The 27,759-nt window shown below is 44.5% G+C and overlaps 2 protein-coding genes across 3 annotated transcripts in view; one reads left to right on the top strand and one right to left on the bottom strand.

The window, feature by feature from the left end:
- The window catches only part of LOC134611849 (ABC-type organic anion transporter ABCA8-like), a 224,764-nt gene that overhangs the window by 15,531 nt on the left and 181,474 nt on the right, over positions 1-27,759 (bottom strand). For both annotated transcript variants that reach the window (XM_063456115.1, XM_063456114.1), the window contains 6 exons: positions 15,733-15,810; positions 15,537-15,628; positions 15,267-15,387; positions 12,917-13,034; positions 11,182-11,273; positions 10,415-10,593 (listed from right to left, as the gene is read on the bottom strand). In XM_063456115.1, coding sequence (XP_063312185.1) covers positions 10,415-10,593; positions 11,182-11,273; positions 12,917-13,034; positions 15,267-15,387; positions 15,537-15,628; positions 15,733-15,810 — 680 coding nt within the window. The remainder of the gene's footprint in view (positions 1-10,414; positions 10,594-11,181; positions 11,274-12,916; positions 13,035-15,266; positions 15,388-15,536; positions 15,629-15,732; positions 15,811-27,759) is intronic.
- The window catches only part of GNA13 (G protein subunit alpha 13), a 598,177-nt gene that overhangs the window by 545,301 nt on the left and 25,117 nt on the right, over positions 1-27,759 (top strand). The window lies entirely within an intron of this gene.

Below are 27,759 nucleotides of genomic sequence, written 5' to 3'. Positions count from 1 at the left end.
AGATTAGGTAGGCCTATTTTGAGATGTGCAACTAGTATATAGGAAATGACATGCAGGGCAACCCTCGGTTGGGGGTAGATAACTGCTAATTTACCTTGTTGTTTCAAAGAGGACTAGTGTCTATTTTGTACGCTAGCATACAGTTAGAGCTACCTCTTTCAGAGATGTATTACAGGGTAAGTGTCCATCAATCAGGGATTATGAGATCTCCTATTTACTTTTAGGCAAATTGTGGTATACGTTATTGCTCCACGTCCGACCAATAGGTCGTCTCTTTACTGTTCCGTATGCCTTTCAGGTAGTGAGTGCCACGTAGGGGTCGGGTGTGTGATCTGTCGGCACAAATGGGATGGATCTCGCCGGGTCCCACGGGTGTTGAGGAGGCGTGGCACTCTCTTGGCCTGTCTGTGTGAGGGAGTCTGGTGGTGGCCCAGTGCCTGTAAAAGCGGCGTTGCGTCGCTCAGATCCCTGATCTGATGGGAGTCCGTCCCCTGTTGTACAGTGAGTGTGTGGGTCATTTGCCATTGGTACTTGAGGTCTATTTGGCGGAGAAGCGTGGTAAGAGGCTGGAGGGAACGTCGCCAAGCCAAGGTGCCTCTTGAGAGATCGGAGAAGAGGTGTGGCGAAACCAACCTCCCCACTGTCCACTGGAGAAGCCTGGTTGCCCGCCTCCTACCTGCTGACTATGGCCCCTGGTAAATTTGTACTTTGAAATAACTGATTTGGGCATGTTGTATTATATTATGCTGCTACTGGCCCTTTAAGAACCATCTGGGGACATACTGTGGAGTTACTGGGTGGCCACAATTTCATGTATCAGAGGCACATGGTGAGAACAATGGATGAAGCACATGGTGAGAACAATGGATGGTGGCCATTTTAACTCACAGACATTGTTGTGACTTTTCTACACGGTGCCATCTCGCCGGTATTTGGTACACAATGACATCGTGCAGTAGTTTTAAACTATACAACAGGGGACACATGATACAGTAATTATTTTTATATAATCTGTATATGTTCTGCGGAATCTGCATTTAACTGTATCTTCCAAACTACTGAATGGATCTGGGTGAATTTTGGATATGTGGTTCACCCAGATCCCCTGGTTCTGAGGATATATGGGGTTATTGCATGTTTTGGGGTCCCTGTGATATGTTTTATAAAACTGTATTCTTCTGCCTGTGATAATGAGATTACCCATTGTGTTCAGTAATCCTATTACAGGCAGAGGGGAGGATTGTGTGTGGGAGTGTCTGTGTGTATTGTACAGATTGATTGGTTGTTTTGTCCCTCCCTGTGGGCGGTCCTGTATTCTCAACAACTGTAATAAAAACCAGGCTGGGAGTGCCAGCCTCAGATTCTGCTTGACCCTCAAAACGAAGTGTCGTCTCGTTATTGGGGGAATTGGATTGTATGCTGACTGCCAGGAGTGTAAACCTTTCGTATGGTTTTTCCTGTTCGGCTGTTTCCAGGTTCGTGTAGTTTGCAGTTCGGGAGATTGGTGCTTACAGTAGCTGCCTGTGTATCTGGAAAGGGGGATATCGCCTAAACTGGGTTTTATCCTGCTGTGGGCGAAACGGTCCGTTACAAAAGGTTTAAAGTCATCCCTTCAAATTGGAACGGCATCTTTCCCCTCAAGGCATTCTGGACTGCTGTTTTGTCTATTCTGGTTTGGAAGGTAAGTATGACGTCTCGTGTGGCCCCGGTCGGCGCCCTTGGTGGTTTGGGGATCCTGAATACGTTGGCAGGGGTAATCTTGTTGGCCTGCGTGGGTGGTAAGATATTTGCCAGGAGGCGTTCAACAGCTTGGGCTAGTTCTGCCTCGGGGATCACTTCTGAGATCCCTCTTATCTTCATGTTATCGCGCCGCCCAGCATCCTCCTGCTCCGCCATGCGGTGTTCATAGAGTCTTTGTTGCCGTTGAATGTCTTGTACAGTTTGTCTGAGTTCCCCAATGTCTCGGGTTGTGGTTTCGGCTGTGTGTTCCAGTGCATTTAGGTGGGTTGTTATCCCTTTTAGGTCGCCCCTCAGTGCAGCGATGTCATTGTGCAGATCCTTGTGGTGGTCTGCGAGTAGCCGCGTGAGGGCCGCTAAAGTCACCGGAGCGGTGTCTGGGTCTAAGTTAGTCGGCTGTGGCAGTCTCCCAGGCTTGGTTGCCGGCAGGTACTCCTCTCCAGAGGGGTCGTCTGAAAAATCGGAGCAACCGCCATGAAGCGCCGCCATGTCGGTCCTGCTTGCCCTGCGGGCATGTCTCCATATGTCGCCAATTGTGAGTTCCGGGGAGTGTTTCTCGGTTGGCAGTTTTTTGTTTTTTCGCCCCATGTCGCTCGAAGAGGTGTACTGCGTCTTTGTGGTGATTTGGGGGTACCCAGCCTGGGTTTTCCCCCCTGTTTTTCCAGTTTTTCTCACGGAGCTTTCAGCCCTTGCGGCTGCTTGTCTCGGTTGTCAGGCTCCGCCCTCCTTGTATTTCTTAACTTGTGTAATTTGTTTTTAAGAGATTCTTCAAACTGACAATTTGTTAGAAATGAAAAATATTGGGAAACAATGTTTCTTTAATAAATGACCTCTTACCCATATTCAGTGAATATTGGTTTCAGACTTTAGGACGCCACTTTGTCCTACGTTAATGTAACAAGAAGTCGGGGAATTTCCTATGTCATGTGTGCCCTTGTTCCGCTAAGCACCCTGTTTTAAGTTAATTGAGTATGGTTCCTTTTCCATTTTTATCCTTAAGTTTTAGTCTAAACATAGATAAGGTGTCTAGGTGTAATGAAATTATACCCCAACACGCAGACGTCAGCTCAACAAAGGACAGTACAGAGGATAGATAAGTCTACCGGACCTTAGAATGCCCGGACTCGACTATGAGAGAGGAGACAGTCAGGAACGATCCGAGGTCAAGGGCACAAAGAGACAACGTAAACTAAGACTAGCCGGGGTCTGGTACTGTCAGGGTACCTGAGGCCTCTACCTCTAAGGGAGGTAGAGACTTGGTGGTTTGCCCGTCCAGGCGAGCTGTTTCCTTCGTTCCTCGCGGTTCATCCAGTCACTTAAACACCGGCCGCGAGGAATCCACGTCCTTTTCTAGCAGGACGCTCAATACGTGACGTCATGACGCTATCGCGAGCGACCTGTCACTCAAGTGTCCGATATCCTATCGGTACTTGTCAGAGGCGTGATTACCATCCAGAGCCAGGGTATTTAAGCTTACTTCTCACTTCAGCTCATTGCCCTGTCGTGGTTCTAGCTTGTCTAGTCACTCAGTGCTCTGGTATTCTAGTTTGCTCTATTTGGTTTTGACTCGGCTTGTTGTACTACTCTGCTTCTCTGTTATCCCTTGACCCGGCTTGTCTCTCGCTTATCTGTCTTCTCGTTCCCTCGACCTCGGCTTGTCTCTGACTATTCTCTATTACTCTCGGTACGTTAGTCCGGCCATTCTAAGGCCCGGTATACGTACCTTTCCACTCTTTGTACTCTGCGTGTTGGATCCCTGTCCCGATCCTGACATTACGACAGGGCCAATGGATCCTGCAGGTACAAACAGTCAGCTTGGTTCTTCGGATCCCAGGTTTGACGCCATGGAGCATAGGATGGATCAGATGGCTTTGGCACTACAGGCACTTTTGTCTCGTGCTAGTAATCCACCTGAGGAGACACGTACTCCTTCTATTTCTCCTGCAGTCTCAGGTCTAGAGGTAGCCACGGTAGGTGCTTCTTCCCGTATTACCCCACCAGTACGTTATGGCGGGTCACCGGAGAAGTGTCGTGGCTTTCTGAACCAGATTAGCATCCATTTTGAATTACAACCCCGCTTTTATCCTACAGATAGAGCGAAGGTTGGATTTGTTATTACTTTACTCATTGAGAAAGCTCTGAGATGGGCCAATCCTTTATGGGAGAATGATAATCCACTAGTCTATAATTATAATGCCTTTGTAGCTGCGTTTAGAAGAACTTTTGACCCTCCTGGTAGAAAGGTCAATGCAGCTAGATTACTGTTGCGCCTTAGACAGGACAATCGAACACTTGTGGATTATGCACTAGAGTTCAGGTCCTTGGCGGCAGAAGTTAAGTGGAACGAACAGGCTTATATAGATGTGTTTCTGAATGGGTTATCAGATGTAATTCTTGACGAGGTCGCTACTAGAGAACTCCCTGAGAATTTGGAGGATTTAATTTCTTTTATATCTCGTATTGATGAACGCTTAAGAGAGAGGCAGAACACTCGAGATAGGACCCGTAGACCCTCCTTTAAACTAGCGCCTACCTTTCAAGATTCTGAGTTCGAGGACTTACGTATTCCTGAACCTATGCAGATAGGCAGTACTCATCTCACAGAGAGGGAGAGACAGTACAGGAGAAGGGAGGGTTTATGTATGTATTGTGGAGTCAGAGGTCATTTACGCCTAAATTGTCCCAATCGTTCGGGAAACGCTCGCACCTAAGTTTCTCTAGAGGACAGGCCTTGGGTGTTTCTACTTTGTCCTCTATTCACAACTACAAAGAGCTCAGGCTTCTGTTACCCGTTTCTTTAAAGTGGGAAAAGGGAGTAGTTAAGACTATGGCACTAATCGATTCTGGAGCTGCTGAGAGCTTTATAGATCAGGGTTTTGCTGCCAAGCATGCTATTCCATCCCAGTTAAAAGAGACACCACTGGCTGTTGAGGCTATCGATGGTAGACCGTTACTTGAGCCTGTTATTTTCCATGAGACCATACCGATTAACTTAACTGTTGGCATCCTACATAGAGAGGACATATCCTTACTGCTCATTTCTTCTCCGTCTATTCCCATAGTCCTGGGGTACTCCTGGTTGAGGAGACATAACCCTATTATTAATTGGGAATCAGGGGAGATAGTTTCGTGGGGACAGAATTGTCAAGAGAAATGCTTGCGGAAGGTCTCGCCTCTCGGATTAACCAACACATCGGCTAACTCTGACAATCCTACAGAGACACAAATTCCGCCTCAGTATCTAGATTTAAAGGCAGTATTTGACAAAAAGAAAGCCGATACCTTACCTCCACACAGGTCCTTTGATTGCAAAATTAACCTACTCCCTGGTACCATGCCCCCCAGAGGTCATGTATACCCATTATCTACGAAAGAGAACTCAGTTCTAGAGGAGTATATTCACGAGAATTTAGACAAGGGATTCATTAGGAGGTCCTCCTCCCCTGCCGGGGCTGGATTTTTTTTTGTTAAAAAGAAGGATGGTTCTTTGAGACCTTGTATTGATTATCGAGGCCTAAATAAGATAACCATTAAAAATGCCTACCCGATTCCCTTGATCACCGAACTCTTCGATCGTTTGAAGGGCTCTACAATTTTCACCAAGTTAGACCTCAGAGGGGCATATAACTTGGTGAGAATCCAGCAGGGACATGAGTGGATGACGGCATTCAATACTCGCTATGGCCACTATGAATATACGGTTATGCCTTTTGGGTTATGCAATGCACCAGCTGTATTCCAAGATCTGATAAATGAGGTTCTTAGGGAATTTCAGCAAGAGTGCGTCATTGTGTACCTAGATGATATACTTATACATTCTAGTGAGATTGAGACTCATCACAAGCAAGTCAGGAGGGTTTTGCACAAGCTTCTTCAGCATGGCTTGTACTGCAAGTTGGAGAAATGTAGCTTTGATCAAACCCAGGTAACCTTTCTTGGCTATGTGATCTCTGGGGAGGGATTCAAGATGGATCCGGATAAACTCCAGTCCATTCTAGAGTGGCCTTTACCCAAAGGACTTAAAGCCGTACAGAGATTTATTGGTTTTTCTAATTATTATAGGCGCTTTATTAAGGGCTATTCTTCTATTATCGCACCTATCACTAATATGACCAAACAGGGGGCTGATACTAAGAATTGGACTACTGAAGCTCTTCTTGCGTTCAAAACTCTCAAGGAACTTTTCGCTTCCGCTCCAATTTTAGTTCACCCCGACACTTCCCTGCCTTTTCTACTTGAGGTAGACGCATCAGAGACTGGTTTAGGTGCTGTCCTATCTCAAAGGTTGGGTGTTGACAAACCATTACATCCATGTGGATTTTTCTCTAAAAAATTGTCCGGTACTGAGAGCAGATATGACATTGGTGACAGAGAATTACTGGCGGTTATCAAGGCTTTGAAAGAGTGGAGACATTTATTGGAAGGTACTTTACATCCTGTTACCATTCTAACAGACCACAAAAATTTGTCTTATATCGGAGAGGCCAAGCGTTTGTCCTCCAGGCAGGCTCGTTGGTCGTTGTTTCTTACCCATTTCAATTACGTTCTGACTTACAGACCTGGCTCAAAGAATTCTAAAGCCGATGCGCTATCTCGCCAATTTGAGCCTTCTGCTTCAGTTGAACCACTTGTGTCCTCCATTGTACCCAAATGCAATATTATTGCTAATACCAGTCTTAAGATTCATTCTCCGCTACTTGACCAGATCTTGAAGTCACAACATCTAGCTCCCGGAGACACTCCTGAGGGAAGAAACTTTGTTCCTCCTGAACTTCAACTGGAACTCTTACAATGTTTTCACGAAAGTAAAATAGCTGGGCATCCTGGTATTCGCAAGACATACTCTCTGATATCCAAGGATTTCTGGTGGCCTTCACTTCGAAAAGATATTGAGGAGTTCGTCGCAGCTTGTGAGACTTGTGCCAAGACTAAACTACCTCATGCTTCTCCATGTGGCCTGTTACACCCCTTGGACATTCCTGAGAAACCTTGGTCCTGTTTGTCCATAGACTTTATCGTTGATTTACCTGCTTCCAAGAGACAGACTGTTATTCTCACGGTGGTGGATAGATTTACTAAGATGGCCCATTTCGTGCCATTACCTAAACTTCCGACTTCTCCTGAATTGGCGGAAATTTTTGCAAGAGAGGTTTTTCGCCTACATGGGATTCCTTCGGAGATTGTTTCTGATAGAGGTTCTCAATTTGTCTCACGTTTCTGGAGATCCTTTTGTTCTCAAATGGGTATCAAATTGAACTTCTCCTCTGCCTATCACCCTCAGTCTAACGGAGCTGCTGAACGTACCAATCAAAAGATCGAACAGTATCTGCGATGCTTTGTTTCCGAACACCAGGACGATTGGGTCGGTCTGATTCCTTGGGCGGAGTTCGCACACAATAACCTTGTTTGTGATTCAACTCGCTCTAGCCCTTTCTTCATGAACTATGGCTTTCATCCTTCGATTTTTCCTTCGGTTTCCTCTTCTCAGGGGATACCGTCGGTTGATGATCATGTCGCCAACCTGAAGAAATTATGGGATCAGACTCGGCAAATTCTGTTACATAGTTCTTCATTGTTCAAGAAACACGCTGACAAGCATAGAAGAGCGGCTCCTGTTTTTGTTCCTGGGGATAGGGTATGGTTGAGTACCAAGAATATTCGCCTAAAAGTTCCATCTATGAAATTTGCTCCTCGCTACATAGGTCCTTACAGGGTTCTCACTCGTATCAACCCGGTTGTGTATCGCCTTGCTCTGCCACCTGCCTTACGCATTCCTGACTCTTTTCATGTCTCCTTGTTGAAACCCCTTATTTGCAACAAATTCTCCTCTAAGGTCTCCTCGCCTCGTCCTGTTCAGGTGGAGGGTCGGGAGGAGTACGAGGTCAGCTCCATCATTGATTCCAGAATTTCAAGGGGAAAATTGCAATATCTGGTCAACTGGAGGGGATATGGTCCTGAGGAGAGGAGTTGGGTACCTCAGGAGGACGTTCATGCTTCTCGCCTTCGCAGAGCATTTCACCTCCGCTTCCCATCTCGCCCCGGTTCCTTCCGCCCGGTGGGCGTATCTGAGAGGGGGGGTACTGTCAGGGTACCTGAGGCCTCTACCTCTAAGGGAGGTAGAGACTTGGTGGTTTGCCCGTCCAGGCGAGCTGTTTCCTTCGTTCCTCGCGGTTCATCCAGTCACTTAAACACCGGCCGCGAGGAATCCACGTCCTTTTCTAGCAGGACGCTCAATACGTGACGTCATGACGCTATCGCGAGCGACCTGTCACTCAAGTGTCCGATATCCTATCGGTACTTGTCAGAGGCGTGATTACCATCCAGAGCCAGGGTATTTAAGCTTACTTCTCACTTCAGCTCATTGCCCTGTCGTGGTTCTAGCTTGTCTAGTCACTCAGTGCTCTGGTATTCTAGTTTGCTCTATTTGGTTTTGACTCGGCTTGTTGTACTACTCTGCTTCTCTGTTATCCCTTGACCCGGCTTGTCTCTCGCTTATCTGTCTTCTCGTTCCCTCGACCTCGGCTTGTCTCTGACTATTCTCTATTACTCTCGGTACGTTAGTCCGGCCATTCTAAGGCCCGGTATACGTACCTTTCCACTCTGCGTGTTGGATCCCTGTCCCGATCCTGACAGGTACACAGTAAGCAGCAAGCCAGCAAACAGAACAGGTAAGGATAAAGAGATAACGAAGTCAGAAACAAAGCCAAGGTCAATACGGAGGAACACAACTGAATACAATACGATAGGGCAGGGAGTAAAGGAAAAGGTAAGTTTAAATAGCTTCTAAACTACTGTGATTGGCTCCTGTCATATCCACACCCCCAAAAGGTAAGTGTATGGGGAGTATGGCATGACAGGGGCCAATGGGAGCCTTTTGTCAATTTAGGCTCCCACTGTCTCTTTAAGAGCACGCCCGATACCTGCAGCACGCTCTTAATTTCAGGCGGGACACGTGACCGCTTCTCGCGGTCACTGCCCGCCTTCCTGGATGAGCCGCAGGACCGCGCGCGGCTTGAAGAGAGGACTGCGGCCGGGCCCTGGAGAAGGTAAGTAACGCTACACTAGGGCATGACAATAGACCGATTAAAATGTTTCCTTGTGAAATTACCAAGTCAAGGCTATGTCATTTAATGCTCATGGCCTCGTATCTTTGCCAAGCTGAGGTACGTCTTAACATAAGCAAATTGAAAATCTAAGGTATAAATATGTGTACTTATTAATATTATCATGACTGAGAGTTGGACTTGTGTGGCGGAACCAGCCTCGCTACTGGGCATTGGAGAAGACTGATTGCCAGCCTCCTGCCATGTGACTATGGCCCCATGTAAAAATGCTTGATTTTCCCCTGCAAAGACCCGAAAGCCGGGTCATTCTGTACTTTCCCTATGTGAGCAGTGTTACCCCAGATAGCTATGCCATGGAGCCCATTCATATAACGAAAGACTATGTGAAAGACTTTGGCTCCATGGCAATTGAACTGTATGTATGTTATCTGAGCGCCGTTCAGATCTAAGCTGTCTGGGGATATGTTGAATGTACCTGTTTTATGCAATAGCTGCACAGTTATATATTTTTATGTATTTTATTGTGTTTTGCTACCATGTGGCTAATTGAGTTTTGCCTCTGTCCTTGGAGATAATTGGATTACTTCCCAATTATCTCCAGGGTAGAAGACTCTGTGGAACTGGTTTTGGGCAGAAAAGCCATGCTTCATTTGTACAAATAGGACTTTCCCTTAACTTTTTAACCCCTGAGACGATTGCCCTGATTTTTGAGTATGTGTATATTTCAAGCATGCTGATTCTGAAAATGTATGTTTTATGTGACTGGTATGTATATTTTGGAAGTTATTAATATTTTGTAAAAACTGTATTTCTCTGCCTGTGATAATTATATTACCCATTGTGTTCAGTAATCATATCACCGGCAGAGGGGAGGATTTTGTGTGGGAGTGTCTGTGTGTATTGTACGGATTGATTGGTTGTATTTCAAAACCCTGTGGGCAGTACTATGTTTGTGATTGTGAATAAAAGAGGCTGTATGTGCCAGTACAGTCAGTTCTGCTTGACCTCAAAACGAAGTGTTGTCTCGTTTTGGGGGAATTGGATTGTATGCTGATTGCCAGGAGTGTAAGCTGATTGTATGCTTTTCCTGTTCAGCAGTTTACAGCATTCGTATGCTTCTCCGGTTCGGTGGTTGTGGTGTCTGCTGCAGTGCTTGGAGTCCTCAGGAAGCGCTAATAGCATCCTTCAACGGAGGTACCCAGTCCGGGTGCCAGGTGATTCATTACAACTTGTTCAAGAGGGTATGTTATTCTATTTTACTGATATTGCAAGCCTATTTTTTAATCTTACAATAATAGGTAGCAGAGTTTATAACGGATTATTAAGTTTGTATGTGCCTATATTCATATTTTTATTTAATAACATATTTTAAAAGACAAAACTTTGTTTTTATTGTATTCTCAATTTATTTATATATTTTAAATAGAGAACTCTTGCTAATTATATAATATTATAGCAAAGATATCTGTACGGTTAGCCCTGCTAAATTCTATGCTTTAAGACGTTATAGTGGTAAATAGGGGAACCAGCAGCATTTCCCCACTGAACTAACTGAATCCAGGGGAGACTGGTTCTGCATTACTGCCATACAGGTTAACATTTATGGACCATACCGCCTGATAGCGCTGTCCGCATCTTCCTTCTTCATGCCTTTTACAGCTGCGTAGATCTCCAGGTGTTCCTTAACAGTCAGATTTGGCCAAAGAGGGCTGCTCTGGGGACAGTAGCCCAGGAATGGAGTGCAGTCTTTGGATGTTTGAAGGTCACCAGAGCCAGGCATACACAGGACCATCTGCACGGGGATAGTTACATGGGAACAGAAAGAAGACTCAATCCTTAACATTCCAAACATTTGTATTTATAGTAAGAAGTAACAGCAAGGTGACACATTATCACAAATTGCCTGCAGCAATGACAGCCTAATTTTATATGTTTTAACTTAATGAATAAGTTTGATGGAAAGATAGGGGTTTCATGTTTAAGACTGAAATAGCCAAATTACATAAAGTAACACCAAAAATATAAATACACAAAACAAGTTTGGATGGAAAGACAGGGGTTTCATGTTTTAGATTGAAATGGCCAAAATACATGCAAACACCAAAACTAGACTTAAAGGGTCTTAATGCAATGTAACCACTATATATATATATATATATATATTTGTAAACCTTGTCATGGAGAAAGTATCCCGTACTCACTCACCTCTCTAACAATGGCTTAAACATGCAGGACTTTGTAAAATAAACTTCTTTTAAATCAGGTTGTCATATTTTTCCAAATAAATACAATGCTTTATGAGGATTTATTGAACATGGATTTTGCATTAACTTGAATGAGAACACGCTGCATAGCCTGTATATGAAATGTGTCCACTTACCTCACCGGCAGTCGGTTTCATTTCACCTGCCAGCATGGATATTGAGGTGGTCTTCCCAGCTCCATTTGGTCCTAGCAACCCCAAAACCTCCCCTTTGGACAAAAAGAACAAAATTTGGAGACAAAATGATTGTTACTGCTGGAGAATATCATGCACCACTGCATTTTAAAAGCATCATAAGTGTAATGGCACCTTTTAAAATTATTTGGCCTCTAACAAATCACATGCTCCATGCAATGTCTCCACCTATACTAATCACAGTGCTACATTCTACAGAAAGCAGGCTTAGCGTTTTACAGTGAATTTCAGATAATGATATTGCTATAAGAATATAATTAGAGAGGGCATGTGTGAATATCTGCAAGCACAATCTATAGTAATATTCTGTGATAATAAAACCTGTTTATTAGACCTGATTCAAGCTCCTATCATGTCTGAGCAGGTACATAAAGTAAGGTTTATTTAGCCACTGTTTCTAAACACAGCATATCATACCGCTATCTGAGCACTTTCCATACATGGTCATTATAGGTTATGTATCACTGCATGACAGAAGAGCGCAAGCTTATATGCCAACATCAAGGCAAATCTCAAAAGGAACTTGTCACGAACGTGGGCTATTGGCCCAGCCAAGACGGTAGGGAGAGTGTGGAAGTGAATGGGTAAATGACACAAGACCCATTGTTACCTGTTGCTAGTCCCAGCAACCACTAAATTAATCCCTGCAATCCCTTCTACACTAACACTCTAGTACACACTTTACTGCCAACACCAAGACTTTAAATCCGGGCGTCTTAGGTTACCCCCCCCACACAGTAGAATTATAGTATCACAACCTTACTTTACTGATTAGACACATATAATCAACCCTATTGGTAACGTGTTTACCTGAGCTTTCCTCAGGAGAGTGAGTTCATAGAGAACAAAGACACAAGCTGATTAAGTAAACATTTAATCTGACAAGAAGGATTCACAGTGCCGGGTACAAAAATACAGAAATAAATGACATACAGAAACATAGATAACAAATTGCAAAACAGCCCATAAAATAAAATAGCAGAAAACACAATAAATTCCTTACATATATTTACCCATTATATATAATTCTTGTGTGAGATTCAGATGATACAGGTCTCCTAGTAGTTGTTGAAAAAAGAAATATCCCCTGGATAGTCCAACATCCTCATTATATAACTAAAAACTAGATGTTTGGCCTCACAGTTTATTGCCCACTAAATATTTTCTTAAACTATCTTGTCCTTTGAAGACTCCAAAGTCAGAGCACATGCACCAATACCTTTTACAATGTCCTATGTCCAGCTCTGGTGATAGTTATCTAGACGTTTTATGACCTAGGCCTGGTGTAAGATCAGAGCCCACAATAAATGTTATTCCAACGCTTATAAAAAACAACTCATAACATATATCAAAGGCCAACTCGTGCTTTGGCATGACAGAACTCTGCATTTCTAACATTAGTTTGCTCATTTAAATACACATCAAACATGTATTTCTAACCTTAGAGTGTTATTGTGCATGTTTAGATGGGCCGCTGTAAAAGCAAAATAAAGAAGTTTTATTCATCCTTCTAAGCCACGGCACACCAGTCTTGCCTCAGCTGCTGCTCCTCCCATGCAATGAGTTCATCATTAACTGTATATATGTTTCAGTTTTTTTTTGTAGCATTATTAAAGCATGAATTGGTAAACTTTGCAGGAATATTTCTCAAACCAACCTTTTTTCACAGAAAACGAGATATTTTTGGTGGCCGCTTTCCTTTTTTTCTTGAAAAGTGAGTGACCTTTTTTGACCTTGAACTCTTTGCGCAGGCTGTCTACAATGATGACTGGTTTCTACAAATAAGAATAAATGTTTATACCTGGCGATATGGTTGGTTTGGTGACTTGCTATGCTTTATGAACTTAAATGAGCAATCTATGGTTATGGTGCAAAATATTTCAGACAACATTTCCCCAACGTCTTCCAGCACACAAAATCTGACCCCTCTGTTGCGGCTCAGCAGTAATAGTCAAACACTGTAACTGTTCTGGAGACCTAGGACGAATTAGAGGTACTGATATAGCAATGTATCAGAATATCAAGAGCACCAAAGTGCTAAAAATGTTAGTGAAGAACACCAAAAACACAAACAGTTCGGGTAGGCAACCCTTTATGAATGTGCAATGCCCCTCAAGGGCTTTAAAAAAGAGAATAGCCAGAGTGGTCTTGAACCAGCTGCATAGAAGTGAAAAAAATGTTTGAGCATTTTTCATTACTGTTTTTAGGCGATACTGCAGTATCTGATACCTCTAGATTTTCATTTATTTATTTTTTGCCTACAATATATGTAGGCAATGTGGCATGTGGGCATAATAATATAGTTTGCAGTCATATTTGTTGTGACGAAACGCCTTTTGTCACTAGATTTTTAGGTGACAAGCTGCCCTTTGCCCCTGGCTGTTGGAGGAGCCTGATTGCCAGCCTCCTGCCTCATGACTATGGCCCTGGGTTGTATGGCCCTTTACAAACATTATTTGGGCTAATGGATTTATATTGTGCTGCTGCTGGCCCTTTAAGAACTGCATTGTGGCTTATGGACTTGTATTGGACCATGCTGGCTCTTTAAGAGCCGTCTGGGGACATATTGAGACTTTGTGCGACAATGCCCCTTTAAGACGGTGTCCCCAGTGTCCCCAGACTTGTGTAGCCAAATTCATGGAACTGAACTCGGCTACACATTTCAACGAACACCGCTGACCCTTACCTTCTCCTACACTCCGTTTTCAGCTACAGAGACTAAGTCCTGTTCGGCAGTTTGAACTCACTGCTATACTGAGCCAAATGCACGAACAGCCTCGTTCGTGCATTCGAATGGGACTTTTTCTGCATAAAATTGACCGGCCGCACAGCCCAAATCTATGGAACTGTTTTGGGCAGGAAAATGTGCTTGCAGTCGTTAAGGACTTCCGTCTAACTTTTTATCCACTGGAGGGATTTGTATGATGTTTGGTTATGTTTATATTTAAGGTATGCTGATTCTGAATATGTGTGTTTTATGTGAATATGATGCATATTTTTTAGGTTACAGGGTATGTATAAAAAGTGTATTTTTCCTGCCTGTGATAAATTACATTAACCCATTGTGTTCAGTAATTATATCACAGAGGGGATGGATTGTGTGTTTTACGATTCTCCTGGAAATGATTGGTTGTACTGTGTCCCACCCTGTGGGATGTCCCTTTGCATGGGGACTTGCATAAAAGCCAGTGTGTGGTCATTAAAAAGCAGAGCATCTTGTACAATCCTGAAATTTCAGCTCATGTTTGGGGGATTGGAGAACTACACTCTGGGGATAGCTATAATCACTATACTCCCCAGGGTATAATCACTAAGCTCTGCTAAGAGCTTGTTCCTACTCCTGCGCTCTGGCATTTGGAGAGTTTGACCTACTAGAAGCTGGACCCTGGTCTTGGGTCCAGAGTGGGTGGAGACGGCAAGACCCCAACCAAGCTGCGGCGGTTCGTGGGGTCTGCAGTGGTTATGGTGTCTGGCAGAGTGCTTGGAGTCCTCGGAAAGCACTAGAAGCATCCATCAAAGGAAGGTACCCGGTCGGGGTGCCAGCGGTTCCGTTACATTTGTATTATCTCAAAACCATGGCAATACAGTTTAAGTATCAATGAGAATGTGTCCCTGACAATATTAATTAGAGGGAACATTGGTCGTAGATAACCTGACCCCCATTAATACCATTCTCCATTAAGTCCATTCGCTATTTTTATCCCTAAGGATGACATTGCCCCTTCAACACCCACAAACAACACAACAAGAATAATACAAACAGGGAGGGTATGGGGCGACTGTTTTTAGCTCAGAACTTTGAGCAATCCCTGACCAGTCCCAGGGCACCAGCAACAGTTTGCCCAGTGACCTAACTAAGTCAGACAAAGTTAACTAATCTACCTGGTGATGGCCTGACCACTGACTTAACCCCTTATTCCGATCATACATAGACTGTTTTTGGCATTTTAATGTTTTTTATTTTTTATTTTAACATATCACTGTACTACAGAAAAGCATAAAATTACCTCCTCCTGATTTTTAGACGTTATTGCATTTTTAACCCTTTCTTTCTCAGCCAGAACCTCTTCATCTGCATCTCCCAACTCCTCTGGGTTTCGTTTAGGTACAAGTTTTGTTCTGGAAGTTCTAGATAAAAGAAATGGAATGATGCTGGAAATCATGTGAAAAGGAACACTCTTTATATATCTCAAGAGCATTAAGTCTCCTGTATGTAATTGTGATACAGGATCCCTATCCCACAATGTGTTTAGCAACACACTGATCATGCTACCTACCTGAAAACAGGATCTCTTTTCACACTCCTTGTCCCAAATCTCCATTCCAGGAACCAGATGATTCCCAAGAATATGACTATGTGTATATATGGCTACCAAGGAGACAAAACACAAGAGACCAAAGAATTAGAGAGAGTTGTGGACAATATCGGATCACTAGCAATAAATACAGGTAAGCAAAGGAAGATAAAGTTACCAGAGATGGAAAAATCCCCTCTGAAAAAGTTAGGTCTTCTTCATTGTAGTAGATTCCTTCTTGATAACTCATGGAAATCTTCAAAGAAATAAGATATATGTTAATGGGAATCTTGATGGAAGTTAGACCCAAAACACTGTATCGAACACAAAATTCTATAAAAAGAATCAAGTTCCAAAAAGATACCGTTAAAGGGACACTCCAGGAACGCAGACCACTTCTGCCCATTGGTGTGGTCTGGGTGCCAGTTCCCACTACCCTTAACCCTGCAACTGTAAATATTGCAGTTTTCATAAACTGCAATATTTACCTTGCAGGGTTAATTCCGCCTCTAGTGGCTGTCACACGCTGTGTGAGGACCTCCAGCGTCGCTAAAATCCCCATAGGAAAGCATTGAAAGCATTTTCAATGCTTTCCGATGGAGAGGTATAATGAGCGTGCGCGGCATTGCCACGCATGTGCATTAGGTCTCCGCCAGCGGGCGGAATCTGTCTCCCCCGCCAGATGACGTGGGGATGGGGAGGGGCGTGGGCAGACCAACAAGCAGCGGCGAGGGACATCATCGCTGCCTCTGGTAAGTCACTGAAGGAGTTTTCACCCCTTCAGCAACCGGGGGTGGGAGGACCTATAGTGCCAGGAAAACGGATTGTTTTCCTGGCACTGGAGTGTCCCTTTAACAGAAGTTATGTACAACAAGAGCAATTCCGAATTTACCAAAATATTAAATTTAGATGGTAACAAAATTTTCTTCTAAATTTTTCCTTAGACTTTGTACAGTATTAGCTTTACATAAATAAACTGACACATAAATCAACTGGTTTTCAACGAGTTACATCAGGGGTATTTCAGCCTAAAATTATGCTACATACATTCTCGCTTTCCCTAGCCTCTTTCTACACTTCCATCCCAAACTGCAGTACACGGGGGTTTGTTTGGCACTGTGTACTTAAAATATGGTGTTACTCAGTTATCCTCCTAGAATGTTCTGGTGGTGGTAAAGTGTAATTCTCAATGTTATCCTTCCTACAAGTGGCGTATAAAGATTTTTTTATATTTATATCAATAGTGAAGCTGCAGGGTAGATTGCAGAGTGCATTTATATTACTGAGCCCATTTTAAGAATTAATTAAATGGAATAAACCACCCCAAAAACCTGTTATTTCTACATGTCTGATGACCTCTGTCTAATTGGTGCAATCCGTGCACCCTGCCAATATGATGCTTCTTACGGAGTTTGGAGTGCAAAATGTGAAGACCTTCCAAAATCATAGGAAGTGGTTCAAGAGGTTACCAGTCTGGTTTTGGTGCTCAGAGTGTCCATGTAAACTGGTCCATTCATTATCTATGCTGCTCTTTCCTCTCCTCCACACTTAATCTACACACAACACTCTGTCACCTCCTTCTATTCCAAGACTCTCCACCTCTATTTCATACCTCCTCAGCCACTTATTCTCTACTATTTCTGCTGACCCTTTCCCTCATTCAGCTTCTCCTCTATCTTTGTCATTTGCTTCTTTTTCTCTCTCCTGTAATAGATAAATTAATCAACAAATCCATCTCTAAACACCCCAAGAAGTAAACATTGGAAACACCTGCTCAGACAGCCTTCTCTGCTGGCAACTCCTGCCCTCTCGCCGACTGGCTCTGATGTATATGAAGGTCCATCTCAAGCATATTCTGCCTCAACTGTCATATCACAGCAGACCTCGGAAATGGCTTGTAAAATCTCCAAACTTGTCAAACCCATATTTGAATCCCAATTCAAGGACATTAAGGAATCTATTAATAGTACTTTGCATCTTATCCACTCTCATTCCTCCCAAATCACTTTATTGGAAACTCAACAAAGTACAACTGAAGGGTTAATAAGTATATAGGGGTGTATATAAAAAATACCCCTCTCTGTCTCATTAGAGATATCTTTGCCAGAAGCTCAAGGAAGCAGGCTGAAGGGTCAGTGTTAGGACCCACTTAGGGGGGTCTGCCTTGACGTTGGCAGGCGGGCATTCCCTCCAATGGCCATTGGAGCAACTAAATGACCTCCATTTGTATAAATATACATAGGGATTAAGGAGAGAGCGCAGGTAACTTTTTTTCTTTGTTTTTTACTATATATTGGGGCTGATGTGTACTGTAGTCCTTGCTGCCGGCCCAGCAGTGATGGGAGTGAGCGCAGGACTTCTTCTGTTTTTGTATTTGTATTTACTTAGTATCACACAGCCTGGTTACAATGCTGCCGCCCATCCCATGTGTTCCCTATTAAGGGTTAATAAGTATATAGGGGTGTATATAAAAAATACCCCTATCTGTCTCATTAGAGATATATTTGCCAGAAGCTCAAGGAAGCATGCTGAAGGGTCAGGGTTAGGACCCGCTTAGGGGGGGTCTGCCTTGACGTTGGCAGGCGGGCATTCCCTCCAATGGCCATTGGAGCAACTAAATGACCTCCATTTGTCTAAATATACATAGGGATTAAGGAGAGAGTGCAGGTTTTTCTTTTCTTAAAGTACAACTGAAGACAAGTTCCATGAGCTACAATCCACTCGAACCATGCTTCAGGTTAAACTGGATGATCTTGAAAATCGAATTCATAGAAATAACTTGGAAATCATTGGTTTTCCCAAATCTATCAGGCCGGCTAACCTCCATCACATGCTCAACTCCTGGTTACAGGACACCTTCCAACTGTCCATCACTCTTGTTTCCCTACTTGTCACATCATCTGGGCCTTGACTGTTCAAAAGAGGCCTCAAGGCTTAAGCCTAGGGAAGTGACAATTCTCCTTCTGCTTTGCCCCATGTGCTCCACAGCTGTGAGATTGACCCAGAGGGCTACTATATTCTATTGTGTCTAACTATCCATGTGATGTTTGTTATGGCTTTGCAAATGCATATGTCCCTAATTAGTATTATTTATTATTATGTTATTATTTATATAGTGCCCCCTGTGATTACATCATCGCTGGGAGGAAGTTATTTCCCGGTCACTCCTCCCAGCTATCAGAGCACGCGCGGGAGGAAGAAGGAGGAGGAGGGAATCAGAGTGGGAACTCTGACTCCCATTAGGCTGAGCCCCCACAGGACCCCAGAGAAAGTAACAAGGTAGGAAACATTTTGTGTATGTGTGTGTGTTTCTCTGTATCTGTATGTGTCTCTGTATATGTGTGTTTTTCTCTGTATGTATGTGTGTGTGTGTCATGGAGTAACACTTCCGGGTTCGGCACTCAGCTGTGAGGAGCCGGACCCCGCCCCCTCTGATACAGCTCTGACAGTATTTAGGGAGACTGGGCCAGAGAGAGGGTGCTTGGTGATTGATTTGTTTGAGCTAACGTGTGAGCTGCCTCCGCGAGACCGCGGGCTCCACAGGCTCAGCTACTGGGAGCTGCTTCCACCAGACTTACCTCTCCACAAGCTCAGACAAGCCGTTCCAGCCTTTGAGCAAATGCAAGGATTGCTGCATGCCATAAAGGATTACTGGAGAACGGATACTTTGCTACTTTACAAGTGGACCATATGTCTGGACTATTGGAGGACTACTCATATAAACCTTAAGTATATCTTTCAGCTATTTGTCTACAATATCATTTATTAATGAACTATTGCTTGCTTGCTCTAATCTTCATTGCTACAACCTACTAATCTCATGAAGGACAACTCCCATCATGCTTAATCACTATGAACTGTTTCTTGCTTTGCAAATACTTTCAGTGCTACAAACTACTAATCTCATGAAGGACAACTCCCATCATGTTTAACATGAAGGAAAACTCCCATCATGCTTATTCACTATGAACTGTTCTTGCTTTGCAAATATTCTTAGCTACTTGATTATTGTTCCTATTGAAGATTAATCTCATGAATTTAAAGAATGTTACTTAATGCATCTCTGAAGAAATACTAAATAATGAACTTTGTGTTGTTTACTTGCACCTCTTCTTATTGGATTATTGCCTAAATGCAATTCATTTAAGTTTAACACTTATTAAAACTTCGGTTGAATCAAGTTACCAGTGATTCTCTCTTTCTTAAAGCTACAGTATTAATACTTAAGGATTCTCCATTTCTTCACTATTGTAATTAGGGAGTTTACAAGCTGCAGTTGAGTTCCAATCCAAATCACCCCTAGTAACAGTGTGTCTCTGTGTGTGTGTGTGTCTGTCTGTATGTGTGTATGTGTCTCTGTATGTACGTGTGTGTCTATGAATGCAGTGGTGTACACACAATCCATGGGGCCCCATATGTATGTGTCTGTGTCTATGTATGTGTCTGTGTCTGTATGTATGTGTCTTTGTGTGTGTCTGTCTGTGTGTATGTTTGTGTGTGTGTCTGTATATATGTATGTGTCAGGAGGGATGGGGGAGAGAGGGGAGGGGGCGGGCCATGGATCAGTTTCGCACCGGGGCCCCATGGATTGTGTGTACGCCACTGCCTCCAACACCATCCAGTTACCTGTTGTCAGGATCCAACTTAAAAACATGCAGACTATAGCACAATAAATAGGCAAGCCGTGCACTGGCCCTTTTAGTGGCCAGATTAACGGTAGAGGAGTCAGAAACCAGGAAAAGAATATACAAGGAAGGCACTTTTGGGCTACTAGAACCACAGCCTGGCAACAAGGAGTGAGAGCGGTAAGTATATTTAGGGATATCTTAATTTCTATTGGTCAATGTCATAAGGGAATTCCTTATGATTCGTGGATGTTAGAAACCCTTATTTGCATATCTAGATTCATCATATTATGTGCCGAATCTGATCTAGCAAATTCGCTATTCAGAACCGAATTCAGTGTGATGAATTCGCCATTTGGACCTGAATTCGACTTCCCAGAAAATCTTGCTCCACACGAGCCTGCAGCATCACAGAGAACGCCGGGGGACCAAAGTAAGAGACACTAAGAGTTAACTACCATTGACCTGGGCTTCACCGATTTTACTCTAAGGAGGGGGTGCTCCAAGGATCTCTTCTCTTCCCTTTACACTGCAATTGAAGCATTAATAGCTAGGATATAGACTCACTGGTGGGAGTCAGAGGCTTCCTTTTTTCTTCTGTGGCTCTATTTCTCTGTCCACATCCCTGGTGGTACAGTATTAGTTGTGGATGTTGTTGGGAGTTTTTTCTTTCTGCCGGGATTAGGAATGTTGCTACATCTTACGGGTAGCACTATCGGCTAGTTGTTCCTTGTTGCACCCAAACACAGCCTACTGTGTAGCCAATATATTCTGCTATACCAGGTTATGTATCTTATTTTATGTTTTCCCTGTCTCTATGCATGTAGCAGTAGGATACATGTTGTTTGAAACTATACTAACTGCAGTCATACTCAGTACATGGATTGTGTGCCTATTCTGCTTTATCTATGCATGCTGCCTGGTCTAATTGAGGATTGGTTTATACATTACATCTGCATGTTTTCCTACATGGGACCCTGCTTGGTGACATTATTCCCACACTGGTCTGGGCCTAAACTGGGGACCTGGTACATCTCTACCCTGCACACCCATCCGGATTTACCTGAATGTCACCTATTGGGATTTCCTTTCCTGCCTATATTTATTACTGAGCCGGTTCTACCCGTGCCCGTATACTGGCCAGCTTTGTCTGTGCCTTTATGATTGGCCAGCTTTATCTGTGCCTTTATGATTGGCCAGCTTTGTCTGTGCCTTTATGATTGGCCTGCTTTGTCTGTGCCCCTTGATTGAACTGCTTTGTCTGTGCCCCATGATTTGGCCTGCGTTGTCTGTGCCATATTACGCATGCTCCTGGCCTGGCGGCTCCATTCCTGGACCCCTGTTATTGTGCCTGCATGCGTTAATACATGCCTCTGCCAATTATAGGGGTGCGGCCCCTACTGCCTGCTAGGGATACCTGTTATCTATCTCCTCAGGTATCACCTACAATCATCACGGACATTATGGAGGCCTCTGCACAGGAGCAGAGTTTGCAGGCATTGTTTAATGCGGCAGTGCCCGCCTCTATGGAGGAAGCCCTGGCGAGGGCTCTCCCTCAATCTCGAATGGACAGGGGTGCGAGTGGATCCCCCTGCTTGGCAGACGACTCGGCTGAGTCAGACTCTCGCGTAAGAGAGCAGGCAAGTGCGCAAATGCGCTATTGGAAGGGTGAAGGCCCTGAACCACGCTCCCGGAAGGACAAGGCTCCGGCGAAGCGACATGGTTCGAGGTGATCAACCTCACCGGCCAGGCGCCACCGCCTATCGGGCGCAGGGGAGGAGGCCTCCTTGCCCCCCTACCATGGCCGTACTGGATGAGTGGCGGGCAGACCAATCCCCTTCAGTGGAAGAAGATGGTTGGGACGAGGACCGTGGTGTTGGCCCAGGTTGGCGCTAGGAGGATAAAGACGCGCCAGGAACACCTTTCTAGATGCTACAGGTGAACCTCTGTCTGACCCTCACTCTATCCGGCACCCCAAGTCCTCAAAATGGTCGCGGCCCGACCACTTAGCACAATTCGTGCGCTGCTGGGTCCGTAGACCCTTGGAAAGGGAGGCCCGCAAGAAACTACGGGCAGAATGCCCCTGGCCATCCTGCCGGACAAGGTGGCAGGCGGCCCCGGATTTTGACCCCCTGGTGGCCTCGTACTTGCATCGTACGGGTCGAGACCCCAAGAAAACGTTCGAGAGTAGCCTTCGCTCAGCGCAAGATATACGCTTGGATAGGCTGGGCCCCTTTGTGCAGGATGTTGGCCCTGACGGTCGTGGCCTACACAGACGGTACGAGCCTGGACCCGGGCAATGCTAATGTAACTCTCTGCACTGCACGCAGGAAAACGGTGCTGTTCCGTATGGACAACAAGCTATCGGAGCTAGGGTCCAAAGAATTTGGCCCCCCGGCCAAAAGACCTACTGTTCGGGGAACCTTTCATGAAGGAGCTACAGGAACGCGGCAATTTATTTGCTTCCCTGGATAAAGCACAGTCCTCTATGATGAAGGTGTTTCACTCACTATTGTCCCGGCTGGTCTTCGGGCCCACACAGATCCCGTCCCATCCTTTTTTCTATCGTACCAGCCCAGACCTCCCTACATTCGAAGGGCAGATAGAGGTCGTGGATACCGTGCCAGAGGACGGGCGAGTTCTCCTACGGGCGAGTACAGCTCCTACCACTTTCAGTTCCATCTATTGCATACAGGCAGTTTGTTTCACTGCAGAGACAGGTGGCAGGAGGTGTTTTCAGATGCATGGGTCCTTCAGACAGTACGGGGTTCCGTCATGGACTTCCGCCGGTTGGACCTCCAAGAGTCCCCTTCATCGCAAAAGATCAACAGTCCTTGGTAGGTTCGGCCTCTGCTCGCCATAGGCGCTGTCCAGCGAGCCCCGGATTCGGGGGTTTTTCCTCAGCTCGATTTGTCTAGTGAAGATGAAGTCGAGGGTGTTCCGCACAGTGATTAATTTGCGGGAATTGAACGCCTTTGTTGTCTACAACCACTTCAAGTTCAACACCTTCGGGACCTTCTCCGGCCGGGAGACTGGTTCACGAGACTGGACCTGCAGGATACTTATCTCTTCATTCTGGTGGACATGAGCTGTCGCAGTTTCCTCCGCTTCACCTGGAATGGCGTCCCTTACCTATTTGCAGACCTCCCGTTCGGCCTTAGCTCGGCCCCATGGTGCTTCCCCAAGTTTCTGCAGTCTGTGGTCGCCCGATTCTGGTCAGAGGGTGTCCGGTTCCTAATATTTCTGGGACACTTGCTGGTCCTCTGCAAAGATCCCTCCAGGTTCATATATCTGACGCGTTCGGCGATCTCCTTATTGGAGCACCTGGGATTCGTAGTCTATCTGAAGGAATCTACATACAATATAAGGTGGAGTGTCTTCTTGTTTAAAACGAATTTAAAACAACCTGGAGATAAAGCAAAAAGAACACATAATAGTGCAATATTGTCTAAAATCTCCTATAAACGTCAGGGAAGTTCTGAAGGAATCAGCATTGGACCCTTCCCAGGCGGTGGAGTTCTTGGGTGTCGAGGTCGATGCGAAGGAATGCGTTACCCGCATGCCGTTGGCAACGATGCTGACCATTCGGGAGGGGATAAGACGGATATTACGGCAAGACCGTATTTCCCTTCGAATGCTTGCTCGCGTGGTGGGCCTCCTCTCAGCCTCGATACAGGCTGTCTACCAGGGCCCACTACACTACAGGGCCATGCAACGGCTGAAGGCTTTTTTCTACGCAGGGGACCCTCTTCAGAACAGATGATTTCTATGTGCCCGGACGTGAAGGCCGGACAACGCTGGTGGCTTCTATGCATGGCGTCCTGGAACGGCAAGGCAATATTCGGGGGTTGGGGCGCCACGTGCGCAACCGGGTCCAGGGGCAGCCCATGGTCGGACTCGGAATCGGAGTTCCGCATCAATTGCCTGGAGTTGATTGCAGGTTCGTTGGCGGTTCGGAGCCTGGCAAGTCACCGATCATGCTGCTGCATCCTCCTTCGGATGGATAAGGTCTCAGCGGTGCGAGGTACTGACCGCTTGGAGGGCGCTGGTCTCGCACTCTGGCGGATGTGAGGAAGGGAATCTCCAGCTCCTGCTCCCAGCGCAACATCGCCTTACAAGCGGAATATCTGCCGTGGGAGTCGAACCTGCCGGCGGATCGGTTCTCCAGACATTGGAAGGATGCCAGCGACTGGAAACTCTTTCGACCCATCTTCCTCGTACTCAAGCGTCGCAGGGGTTCAGTCACGGTGGATCTATTCGCCTCCGGGACGACCATCAGATTCGGACGTACTTCAGTTGGCTCCCGGACCCAGCGTGCGTGGCGGTGGATGCGTTTCTCCAGGTATGGTTTTTCACGGGTGTCATGCCCCAGTTACCGGTAATTCCTTGTCTCTTCCGGGTTGACGGAGTTTAGCCACACCCTCTCTCTGACGCAGTCTCGCCACACTACATAATGCGACCGCGCCAGATGCAAGACGCTGGATTAATGAACAGCGTTACCGCGAAATCAAACCGGCTGAAAGTTTCTCTGCAACCCTACCTGTTTACCGAACCGGACTGGAACTCGAACTAACCTCCTTCTCCTCTCCTCGACCACGGCTAGTATCTGGACTTCTCTCATCCTCCCTCAGAAAGAACCTCCCCGGAGGAGAACTCCGGAACCTGAAGATCACCCTCTGGAAGCTAAGTCAATTGTTTCATCTTTGATAAGAACTTCCTTCTCTCAAGCCTGCTGAGCATTCCTTCCATAGTCTGCTCTCAAGTTTCTCCAAGCATTTCTGCTACAGTCTGCTCCCTGACCTGCTATCTCTAAAACCAAAACGAATCTCTGCTGTTACAACTTCATTCATGGCTTTCTTCATTACCCTAAAAAACTGCAAACACCAAATGTGCTAGATTGCATGTATATAGGAAACTGCTTACTCCAATTAAACCAACAGCGAAGTATTTAAAGATACAGAACTTGTATTTTCCTATATTGAATAGACAATTCCTATTTTATTCTCTAATTTTCTAATCATCAATTTAAATCCTAAGAAATCTGCAGTTCCACATCAATGCGCTCCACATCAATCTATGTAAACGTGACAGATTAATCCAGCCTCTGTAATGGATCCAGCAGATTTCGATTCAAAATTTACTATGCTGAATCAAAGAGTCGATACACTTGCCCAAGGCATGCAAGACCTCCAGGTTACAAATGAACGGATTCTTACTTATGTCAAAGACTTACAAACCCATACTCCTCATACTGTTATGCACTCTGCTAGCGACCCTGCTGTCTGTAATCCCGAAAAGTTTTCTGGAGATAGATCCAAATACAGGGAGTTTCTTAATTCCTGCAAGTTATTAATTGCTCTAAAACCTAGATCTTATCCCACTGAAAGATCTAATGTTTGTTCGGTTATCTCCTTCCTAAGAGGTGAACCAATGGCCTGGGCCCACTCCTTCTTGGAAAATGATGATCCCATCTTAGACTCATTGGATGAATTTTTTTGAAGCTATTTCTCTTCTTTTTGAAGATCCTAACAAACAGTCTACAGCTGATTTAACCATCAGAACTCTACAGCAAAAACATAGACCTGTCGAAGATTACATTGCGGAGTTTAAAAGATGGGCAATAGAAACTCAATGGAATGACATAACCCTGCGCAACCAATTTCGAATTGGGTTATCCGAAGCAGTAAAGGATGAACTTTCTAGAACTGAACTTCCTACTACATTAAACGCGCTGATTCAACTATCAATCAGCATTGACAGAAGGCTTAGAGAAAGAAAGGCCGAAAAAGCTCTCTCGGGTTCATCGTGGAAAAAAACATTTGGTCCTTCAAAAACAACTGAAAAACCATCATTACCAAATGAACCTATGGAAATAGGCACTATAAGAAGTCCTCTCACACTAGAAGAAAAAACTAGAAGACGTCTACTAAACCTCTGCATGTATTGTGCCTCGCAAGATCACTTGATCCCAGATTGCCCCTTATTGAAACGGCCAAAGGGCGGTAAGCATGCTCATACCACTTCTATACTAAGTGCACTTCCCTCTAAAACAACCACTCAATTCTCCTCTATTTCTCTCATATTACAGTGGGACAAAGAAAGAATTACGACTGAAGCCATCATTGATTCTGGGGCAAACGGGGTGTTCATCGATTCATCCTTTGTAACAAAAAATAAAATTCCTTGTGTTCGCAAAAGCACTTCTGTTTCTGTCAGAGTGATTGACGGCTCCCTCATATCCTCGGGCCCTATAATAAATGAAACTATTCCTGTAAGAACAACCCCCCATCATACTCATACCGAATATCTTATATTCGATATTATCTCTTCTCCTCTTTATCCGGTCATACTAGGAATCAACTGGTTAAGGGACCACAACCCACAAATTACTTCGTCTCCCTTCTCTCTCACTTTAACTCTGCGTATTGTAAGGAGACATGCTTACAACATATTCCAATTTTTCAGACTATTGAAGAACCAACTATACCTTCCTGTTATTCTGAGTTCTCAGACGTATTCAGTAAAAAGGAAGCTGAAACACTCCCACCTCATCGTCCCTACGACTGTCCCATAGACCTCATACCTGGTGCCCCATACCTTTTGGGCACATCTATCCTCTCTCTGAATCTGAATTAAAAATCCTCAAGGAATACTTGGATGAAAACCTCCGTAAGGGGTTCATTAGACCTTCCAGCTCACCTGCTGCCTCCAGTATGTTTTTTGTGAGAAATAAAGACCAGACTATACGTCCCATCATAGATTACAGAGCTTTAAAAAAAAATAACAGTTACAAATCGTTACCCTCTTCCCCTGATAAATTAATTAATTGAACGGTTAAAAACAGCTACTATCTACACCAGCAAAAACAAAACAACTACGTTGTTGAGTGTTAAATATCGATTACTTAACTTCAATCAGTCTGTAGCCTCCCAAGATCGTTATCCACCACAAAACGATCATATATATGTATAGAACCACAAACAGAAGTGGGATACGGCTGTACAGTCTATATAGGGAACATACAAGGAAAAAAACAATAGTGTGATACAGTATATACAGTGAAAAATGTGCGCTTAAATGGATGCACTCACGAGATAGTAAAGGTAAAACAGCATTCAAGGTGCCTCCCCAGGAAATATGGGGGGATGCTGGTATCCTTCGGTAGTGTCTAGCAGCCAAATGGGACACAGGACTCCAGGTGAGTAATGGTAGAAAATATTTGTAGTTTTATTTTCTTTAAAAGGTGATACAACACCAAGCAGATAAAATATAAAAGTGCAGCAGTAGGTCCGATCAGTGAAGGTGACGAGCACCTATTACAAAGTTATCCAAGTGACTCATACCTAATAAGCTAAAAAAGTAAAAAACCATAACCTATAAATTTTACAAATGTTCCCTGAATATTATTAGTTAAAGACATTATAAATACTTGATTAGTACACATAACTGTATAATTTGAACTGCGTTCGTTATTATTATTGTTTCATATATGTTATCTTGATCTGTTTTTTATCTTATTTATATTCTTTGGTTTCATACATATGTACCAAAAATAGATTATTCTCATTGTCTTATATCAT

The sequence above is a fragment of the Pelobates fuscus genome, chromosome 5 (assembly GCF_036172605.1).
Source record: "Pelobates fuscus isolate aPelFus1 chromosome 5, aPelFus1.pri, whole genome shotgun sequence".
NCBI classification, from domain to species: domain Eukaryota; kingdom Metazoa; phylum Chordata; class Amphibia; order Anura; family Pelobatidae; genus Pelobates; species Pelobates fuscus.
This window is presented reverse-complemented; position numbering and strand designations above follow the sequence as displayed.